The sequence below is a fragment of the Berghia stephanieae genome, chromosome 4, assembly GCF_034508935.2.
Source record: "Berghia stephanieae isolate SIO BIC M18660-M18661 chromosome 4, UCSD_Bste_1.3, whole genome shotgun sequence".
NCBI classification, from domain to species: domain Eukaryota; kingdom Metazoa; phylum Mollusca; class Gastropoda; order Nudibranchia; family Aeolidiidae; genus Berghia; species Berghia stephanieae.
In genome coordinates this window covers 53,950,525-53,960,259 of record NC_088363.1, presented here as the reverse complement: position 1 = coordinate 53,960,259, position 9,735 = coordinate 53,950,525, and the positions used below count along the sequence as shown (strand labels likewise).

At 36.7% G+C, this 9,735-nt stretch overlaps 1 protein-coding gene across 2 annotated transcripts in view; it reads left to right on the top strand.

Annotated features, from left to right (window-relative positions):
* The window catches only part of LOC144970828 (uncharacterized), a 66,627-nt gene extending 58,936 nt beyond the window's left edge, over positions 1–7,691 (top strand). For both annotated transcript variants that reach the window (XM_078910894.1, XM_078910895.1), the window contains exons 5-9: positions 1–92; positions 1,637–1,771; positions 2,652–3,332; positions 5,980–6,168; positions 6,794–7,691. The exon at positions 1–92 is cut by the window's left edge and continues 14 nt beyond it. In XM_078910894.1, the coding sequence (XP_078767020.1) occupies positions 1–92; positions 1,637–1,771; positions 2,652–3,332; positions 5,980–6,168; positions 6,794–6,964 (1,268 nt within the window). In that variant the 3' untranslated portion in view covers positions 6,965–7,691. The remainder of the gene's footprint in view (positions 93–1,636; positions 1,772–2,651; positions 3,333–5,979; positions 6,169–6,793) is intronic.
* The last annotated feature ends 2,044 nt before the right edge of the window (positions 7,692–9,735 follow it).

Below are 9,735 nucleotides of genomic sequence, written 5' to 3'. Positions count from 1 at the left end.
CTGGAGAGGACCGTGTGTACTACCTCAAAGAATGCAACGAACGTCTTTTACAGGCAAACAGTGAACTACGCAAACATGACGTCTCTTTGGAGGTATGGTGGTAAATGCAGATACCCTAGTATACCCCTATTAAGCGAAATGGCCAAAAAAAAAAAAAAAAACGCACCCCCCCCCCCCGACAATTTCATAATTGGTGGCACAGTCTGTTAATACTTAGAGTAGCGTGTTGCGTGTGTGATCCGTCAATAATATAATCAAGCAGTGCCATGCCATCTGGTGTACACAAGAGATGCCAAATGCGCAGTGTTCCGTTCCTGTTTGTTTTGAACTTTCCTTCGATTCTACCTCCTCCCCAGTTGTTGATATTATTTCAAAATCATTGGCCAGTTTCAATTCATAGATAAAATTTCCAATAGATATCACTAGATAGTATTTTAAAAATCCCGATATTTTATGGGCGGATCAAATGATTATACTGAGTAACCGGAAATAACTATATAGCTCTTTGTTACTTATATTTTCTTTCGTTTCGATTCAATATTAATCAATATTTTTTAGCAAATATATATTTTAAAATGTTACTACATACAACTAATTGAATAGATGGGTCAGTAGATTACAATCTTGGATTGTATATTTTTACAGGTCATGATATAAATGGTAATTCCGTTTTTTTAAAAACCAAAAAATCTTGAGCTTTTATAGGACTTTTAGCGCTATATCCACTAAACGTGCTCAAGGCACTTTACAAGGCGTCTAAGGCCAACAGCAGCACTTAACATGTAGAACGAGACCTGACGCCTGTTAGACGATATTACAATTTTTTTTCGGGCAGAGACAACGATGTTAACGGCCAGGTACTCACTTTACACCTGAGTACGATGAGGGATTGTGAATAAAGTCTTTTCCAAGGAGACAACTATGTGCTGAGCGAGGGTCGAACCCAGGACCTTCCGACCCGAAAGCGAGTGTCAAACCACAAACCACAAGACCACATAGCCGCACACATAGCCCCCTGTTAGCAGGGAATTGACGTTAAACCTGTGTCAATTTTACGCCCGACACTCCCTAAAATTACGACAAAATACAAAAAACAAAACAAAAAACAAGCACCAATTCAGAGCATCTAAATCAACCATACATGGCAACGTGTACCCATTAGCAGGTCTGATAGCCGAACACAATTATGGGCTTGATTTAACTTTGTTGTAATGGAGAATATTTTGCGTAGATTTAAAAGTATTTCCATTGCCACAATGGGTCCATAACAACTTGGGTTATCGGACCCGCAAATAGGTATACGTCAATATTATATATATATATAATAGAGAGAAAATAAGTAGGAGTGAAATATCTGTTCAATCTTAGTTATCGTTTAACATTATAACAAGTGTAACTAAATGACAAATTGCCATATTTATGGACAATAAAGATCTATTATTATTATTATTATTATTATTATTATATATATATATATATATATATATAGATATACTATTTTGAGAAGGTGGGTCACATTTGTACGTTTATTTCTTTCACGTCTAACTGGACTTCATGCCATGAGGAGAAATGAAAATGAATATTTTTCCCTTAAGTTTGTCATTCATCACTTTCTCCTCGCTCCTCGCCTCGCCAGGTCATCGACAGCTCAACTCGCCTAGTTCGTCTCCTGAACAGTATGAGAGCATTGAAACCCCCAGCGGATAAAGATCTAGTCGACTTCCTTACACATTTCTGGGACGATTCCAAAACAACGACAGAGCAACTTAAGGTTTGTTCAATTGTTTAATTTACATAACATAACGTAACATTATATCATGGTGAGGGTACATTTGAATTCCCTATTATGATGGGAAAGAAAAATGCTTTTCAAAACGTTACTGAAATGATGAAAACATTGCGACGGATAGTTTACAGTAACGCTGAGCAATAATATTTAGCAATTGTATAGTAAATTAATAAATTGGTAAATGAGTAATTGTATGGTAATAATAATATAGCAATTAACACCTTATTCATCAAATAGGCTTATTTTAAGCTCCGCATTAAATGCTTCTTGTATTTTTTAAATTATAGATAGGCCTATATAAGTTTGCAAAACGTTTTATATAGCGCAATGTCCAATAAATTTGCTCAAAGCGCTTTACAACCGGTCTCGAGTCAACCGCACTACTTAGTAACTCTTAGGATGAGACACTTTTTTTCACGATGTTAGATAATTTTTATTAATCGATGGGTCGGTTGGTTGTTAGTTTCTATGTTTCTTTGTTTTGAAACAGATTACATATTAATTTACTACCTATCTTGAATGCCAAATCAGAAACGGGGAACTATAAATTTATATCATTTTCGCATACAATGAAATGTAACCAACTGCCTTCAGTCGGAATTGTTTCGAGCTGAACCAGTTTCCGTGATATTGAAGTTTAAGTGCATATTGTTATAATTATACAATTGGAAACTTCAGTAGTTTAAGAAGCTGCAATCTTTTATTTACATAAATTAAGTCAGATTCAATTTCATAATTAAGATCTTAAAGTCGATCATTTTAAATGATGCCGGTTTGTGACGATCACAATGTTATGTAGAACCCATTTATTTTTACTTAAATTTCTGCTAGTTATTAATAAAATGCCCCAAATCTTTTCCAGGCGCTCTTGATAAAGTTCGACACGACAGTCCTCCAGCGTCTCAGTAACAACTACATCACTAGTCACAGCGCCGATCTGAAGGTCCCGATCTGCCAGCAGTACGCTTTGGACATCGAGGATTTCCTAAGGGATTTAGGACAACAACTCTCCGATGCCGACACTCTCATCAAATCCTACGAAGGTGGAATACACCAAAATCTTTTAGACACAAGTGATTTCTCAGAACATCTCATGCTAATGTGTGACCTTAACGCTTTTCCAATTCTCGGATTTGTACAGGCTGTGAGTTACAAAATGTCTTTGATGTGCCAGAAAGCTCGACAGTGGCTTGCTCGAGACGAAGCGTTCATGCACGAAATCAACACTTTTATCAAAGAGACCAGATCGGTCGCGAGAAGAAGAGAAATCGTTCTGCAAAACGAGAAAGAGAAGCATAAAAGGCGTGAGAAAAATGTGAAAATAGCACAGAGCATGTTGCATAACAATCGTGAAAAACTATGTATGATAGAGAACGAGTTGAAAGAATTGGAAGATAAGCTGAATGGGTCAAAGGTCGAACAAAAACAAAAGACGGAGGAGATTCATCAAAAGGAGACGATGGTAGATTTTCTTAAGCTGACTCTACAACAGACCAAAAGAAATTATAGCTTACAATCAAAGAGATCTAAACTTTTGAGACAGGTGAGAAAATTTTGATTGGAAGAATTTAACTGCATTGCTTTTCTTCCTTTTTTCTCTTTTTCTTTTCTTTTATTCTTTTTCTTTTTTTTTTCTTCTTTTTTTTGTACACATTGGATAGAAATGTGAAAAATTATCCACGAAGCAGTGCCAGACAAAACGGAAGGAACATACAAGAAAAACCTTCTCCAAAAAAACAAGCTTGTCTTGAATGGGGGCCGTACTTCGGATTTTTTTTATTTATCTGCTGATATTGAAATTGGAAAATTCTGGAATCTAGATATTTTCATATCTTCTCTAAGTGCCTTTTCTGACATTGAATGCACTTCTTTATTCCAATAAAGATAACAAGAAAGGTTCATTTCACTGTAACGGGGTCAAAGTCATTGCTTATTCCTAAAATCCTTGGTTGATTCTATTAGGCTGACAAAACAGGTCCCTTCTGTGTTCCTCTTGCTAAGAGGAATGGAGAAGAGTCGCTATTTGAAATATGTGGTGAGTAAGGCAGATTATTAATTTTTCGATGGAGATGACAAGTGGACGCCTCTTGTTTTGGACGCGCCTCAAAAAGTTATTATGTCGGGGTGACATGAGTCCTGAAAAATGTTTTTGTTTTTTTTTAATGTAAGAAACTTGGGTTAAGTTTAGCTAGTTTAAATAGTACATTGAAGATTCATAATGTGAATTAGAGAGAGAGAGAGAGAGAGAGAGAGAGAGAGAGAGAGAGAGAGAAGAGAGAGAAATAAAGAAAGAAAAAAAAAGAAAGAGAGAGAGTGATAAAGAGAAAGAGAGAGAGGGGGCGAAGAGAGAGAGAGAGAGAGAAAGATAAAGAAAGAGATCGAGGGGAAGAGAGAGAGAGACACACACACACAAACACACACACACACACAGAGAGAGAGAGAGAGAGAGAGAGAGAGAGAGAGAGAGAGAGAGAGAGAGATTGAGAGGGATGTTTTGGACTGCATAATATTTGACGTCAACATAAGCATCAAACACGAAGGACACGAAAGAGAAATAGTGGGGGATGGGGTGGGAGGTGTAATATTTAGCTGGTAACTAATGGACTAATCAATTAATCAATACGCCTCTTAATCAAACATTTTATCAATCAACGCGTCAATTAATCAATTAATCATTCAATCAATCAATCAATCAATGCAGTGAGCTGATCAATAACGAGGACAACACACGAGCGAACACTTTGTTATAATGACCAGTGTCGTTGATTGATCAATGAAACAAAGAAGATGAAAGTAGGGAGGTTGTTATTGTGCCCCCCACCCCTTTCTAATTTTCCTCGAATGTGTGTTGTCAATGTCTCTAAATAATAAATGAAACATTGTAAAGCGCATTGAGCATGGTAAATTCGTGGAAATGCTCTATATTATAAATGTTCATATTAATTTGTTTTAAATCGTCAGCTCACGACAGTATATATATATATATATATTTTTTTTTAAAAAGTATAAATTAACAAACCTCATTCTTGGATAACATGCTGTTGCTGCTCTTTAGTAAAATTATCACATTTTAGGAAGGGTGAATCTAAAATTCAGAAAAAATGTGGAGCTGGCACTTGTATGAATAATAATGATGAGAAAAAAGCGTATCCAGAGGGGAAAAAACCATTATAAATCTGATCATATTTTGACTTTTACATATTCTGATCACAAGACATGTGAAAAGTTCTAGCCAGCATGAAGAATAAAAAGTACAGATTTTCTTTGTTTAAAACTACGATGGTCGCCGTTGCTGGGCGGCGTGACATCAGACTATTGAATCCAATTGAAATCAAGAAATCGCAGCTAAACAAGCTTTAGTGACCTGATAGAAGAATAAATTACGCACATTTTGATGTTTAGTTTATAGTATAGTTTATACTGGTGAGTTCAATACAATAGGAAGTATCCATGAGACGTCAAGATTTTCAGGCAAAGCCTAGTATATTTGTGCGGCTATGTGGTCTAGTGGAATGACACTCGCTTTCGGATCGGAAGGTCCTGGGTTCGAGCCTCGCTCGGCGCATAATTGAGTCCTCTTTACTCACATTCTTTCACCGTACTCATGTGTAAAATGATTACATGGCCGTTAACAACGTTGTCTCTGTCCGAACAAGATTGTAATATAGCCTAACAGGCGTCATGTCTCGTCCTACGTATTAAGTGTTGCTGTTGGCCAGAGAGTCCTTGTAAAGCGCTTTGAGCACGTTTAGTGGATATTGCGCTATATTAAAAAAAGCTGAATTAAACCTCAATCTTAAACTATTGTAGTGGTCCGTCAGACAAATGTGGTAAGATATGACGACAACAAATAGTAGTGTGCGGTTATGTGGTATAAAACTCGCCTTCGGACCAGAAGGTCCAGGGTTCGAGTCCCTCTCTGGGCGACGCATAGTTTAGTCTTTGGAAAAGTCTCTTTACTCACATTCTCTGCCCGTACTCGGGTATAAAATGAGTACCTGACTGTTAACAGCGTTGTCTCTGTCCGAGAAAATTGTAACATCGCCTAACAGGCGTTATGTCTCGTCCTAAATGTCAAATGTTGCTGTTTTTCAGGGACCCCTTGTAAAGCGCTTTGAGCACATTTAGTGGATATTGCGTTAGATAAAATCTCAATTTTTTTTTAACATAATGTTCGTCTCATCTTTCAGGTTCAAGAATTGGAGGATTATCTCAAGACAATGGAGAATGAGCTGGAGACTGTCCAAGACATGATTCTGGCCAAATCCCACGAGAAGATCTTGCTGAAGGAAAAGGTTCAAAATTCAGAACAGTCCTATGCGTCCCTTAAAACAGGCCTGGACAAGTTTTCGGAGAATTTGGAGAAACTAGAAGCTGATGTAAGATAGCAAGAAATTGAATTCACTTTAAGAGCGTAATGTATAATTTAACAATAATAATATAATAATAATAATGATAATATAATAATAATAATAATAATAATAATAATAATAATAATAATATAATTAATAATAATAATAATATAATAATATATAATAATAATAATAATAATAATAATAATAATAATAATGATAATAATAATAATGATAATAATAATAATGATAATAATAATAATAATAATAATAATAATAATAATAATAATAATAATAATAATGATAACAATATTAATGATGATGATGATGATGATGATGATGATGATGATGATGATGATGATGATGATGATGATGATGATGATGATGGTGGTGGTGGTGGTGGTGATGATGGTGGTGGTGGTGATGATTATGATGATGTTGGTGATGATGATGATGATAATAATGATGATGATGATGATGATGATGATGATGATGATGATGATAATAATAAATTCTAACAAACTTATCAAATATGAAAAGATTATATTGTTGCTATTTTCAAATCTTTTGATCTTAAAGGGAGACAACAACAAAAATAACATGTAAATTTAACACGTCATTCTTCTTTTTTTCCTCCCACATATATATCCAGGTAACCTCCCTCTCTGGTCAATTATTACACCTGGAAATCGTCCACACCATTCGGACTTCACCCGAGACGCTGGACAATCTGCAAGACCGACCCTCCACGGTCAAACTGTCCCAATCCCTCAAGGAAAAGATTCGAGAGAGGAAGAGAAAAGCTGCCATGAAGAATAGTTGAAGAATTTGAGGGCAGAGAAAGGCTAGAGAACTTACCATACACCAATGAATGCCGCCGCTCATACGGCCACGAACTTGGTGCACATACCTGCAGGCCTGTTAGCCGAACGCAATCAATTATGGGCCTGCTTTAACATTGATGTAATGGACAATATTTTGCGTTGGTTTAAGAGTAAATTCCATTACGACAAAGAGATATAATAATTTGGGTTATCGGACCTGCATATATGTACAAGTCGGCCGCGAATAATGAAAAAAAAAATATTTCACGGCGTATTTAAATCGAATGTGTACAAGTTGGAGTTCATTTTTTAAAAATGGCAGCCAATACCGACGAAATCGGATTTGTATATTCAAATATACAGGAAACATTTACTTAAATATCGATTGTTTGGACGTCCCAATAGCTCAGTTGGTAGAGCACTCGCTTCACACGCAAAGGGACTGAGATCGATCCCGAGTGCAGTTGTAATAGAAATACTCTCAAACCGACGCAATGAAATATTCTTCATGACAACAATGTTATATCAAGCCCATAACAGTGTTTGCTATCAAACCTGTAAAGTACGCGTCGTACTAATTTGTTTGATTATGAAAATACCTCTTTAAAATGGTTCCATTCTAAGATTCTATCAAAGGTCATTAAAACAATATTCAAGTACAGAGTGTCCATCTATGATTCTTTGATAAGTATTTGGAATATCTCTGGGACTTGTTGCTTTTCAAAATTTAAGAAAATTATTTAAGTTCCCTTTAATCGTTCGGCTGTGTGGTCTTGTGGTATGACTCCACAGGCAATGAGTCCGAGCCTCGCACGGCGCGTAGTTGAGTCCTTGGAAATACTCTTTACTCATATTCTCTCATAGTAATCAAGTGGAAAATGAGTGCCTGGCCGTTAAGAGCGTTGTCTCTGTCGTAAAAATGGTACTATCGCCTAACAGACGTCATGTCCCGTTCTATATGTTACGTGTTGCTGTTGTTCAGGGACCCTTTGAAAAGCAGTTTGTGCACGTTTAGTGGATATTGCGCTTTATAAAGGCTCAATCTTTTTTTAACTAGTAAAAAAAAAACAACAGTCTATCGATTCTTGTTCTTGAGACGCGTCAAAAGTAAAGTTAAGTGAAAACAGAAAAACACATTATACGCAAAAATAGAAATTCGAACAAACAAAAAAAAAAAATGGACTTCAAAGTTCCGAATAATAATAATAATAATAATAATAATAATAATAATAATAATAATAATAATAATAATAATAATAATAATAATAATAATAATAATAATAAGAAGAATAAGAAGAAGAAGAAGAAGAAGAAGCAAAAATCGCACAAGTTTTTTGATTTGCACTCACTTTAGTCTGGATTATCAATGAGAACTTTAATACGATTTCCATTTTTATGATTATTCACGATAAAAGTATGATCTTTGAATTGTACCTTACAATGGGACCATTGGGATGTTGTTTTACGATGAAATTATTTATGTCAATTTGAAAACATAACTACAGCATTTACACTATCGGTATATGTATATATATATATATATATATATATATATATATATATATATATATATATATATATATATATATATAAAATTATGATGTTTATCAAAAGAAATAATATAGCCTATAATAATATAGAAAAAAGTTATTTTATTGGCAAAAGCGAAGTATGTTCATTGTTCTTATTGTTATTAAAGGTACTTATTGATGTACTTGGGAGTATTGCCAACAACAATGATGTTAAGGCTTTGTGTTAGTTATTCAGTTTTGTGCTGGCTCAGCGGTACGGTCTTAGCATCGTGCCTGAGAGGTACCGAGTTTAACTACCCGGCGCGCTGTATGGCCTTGAGCAAGTTACCTCGCCCTAGCTCATCTTACGGCACTGCACCAGTTATTCCAGTCTTTCCTTGGAATAGACCCTAAAGACAAATTTTCCCTTGGGGATGAATAAAGGGAATTTATATTTTATTTACTTATTCATTTACCTCAGTAGGTAGAGCACTCGCTTCACATGAAAAGGGACCGAGATCGATCCCTGATGCAGTCGAGATTATTTCTGAGCCCCCCCCCCCCCCTCCCCCTTGCCCACCCAGCAGTGAATGGGGAGGTGAGTCTTTACACACTCTAGCCGCCACGCTTGGCGACTAATAAAAAAAATAGGATCCGGAACGGAATTTCGCGAAAGCTGCGCTAGAGTGTGAGACAGATACAGGAACATAAAGATCCGCAGCAAACGGGTCCCTAATCAGGCTTTCGAGCGCGGTGTCCGCAAGGCATACCATGGGATTTTGGACTCGCTACCTACGGAGGAGTCGGACTGGACATCCCCGTTTAGTGCCCGAGAACTGGGCGCAGCCATTAATGATGTCAAAAAAAACTGCGTGGCAGCAGGGATAGACGGCGTGTATCCCGATATGGTGACGCATCTGGGCCCCAGGGCACGGACCTGGCTGGCAGAGGCAATGTCTGACGTCCTTGCAAAAGGAAAGTTTCCACAAGTGTGGAAGCACGCTAAGATAGTTGCCATCCTGAAGCCAGGGAAACCGACAAAGGAGGTCGACAGTTACAGTCCCATATTATCACATCTGATCTGCTTGCACAAACTCTTGGAACCAGTTCTATTAAACTTGTACCCGAAACCGCAGAGCATCTAGTTGGACAGTGCGTTGTGACGAAGCTTCCGGGTGGGTTTGTGACGGTGCGGAATTTGCTGATTGTGTCGATTGTCATAACATAGCAGTGCGAGCACCATTAGAAACTGCTGCATT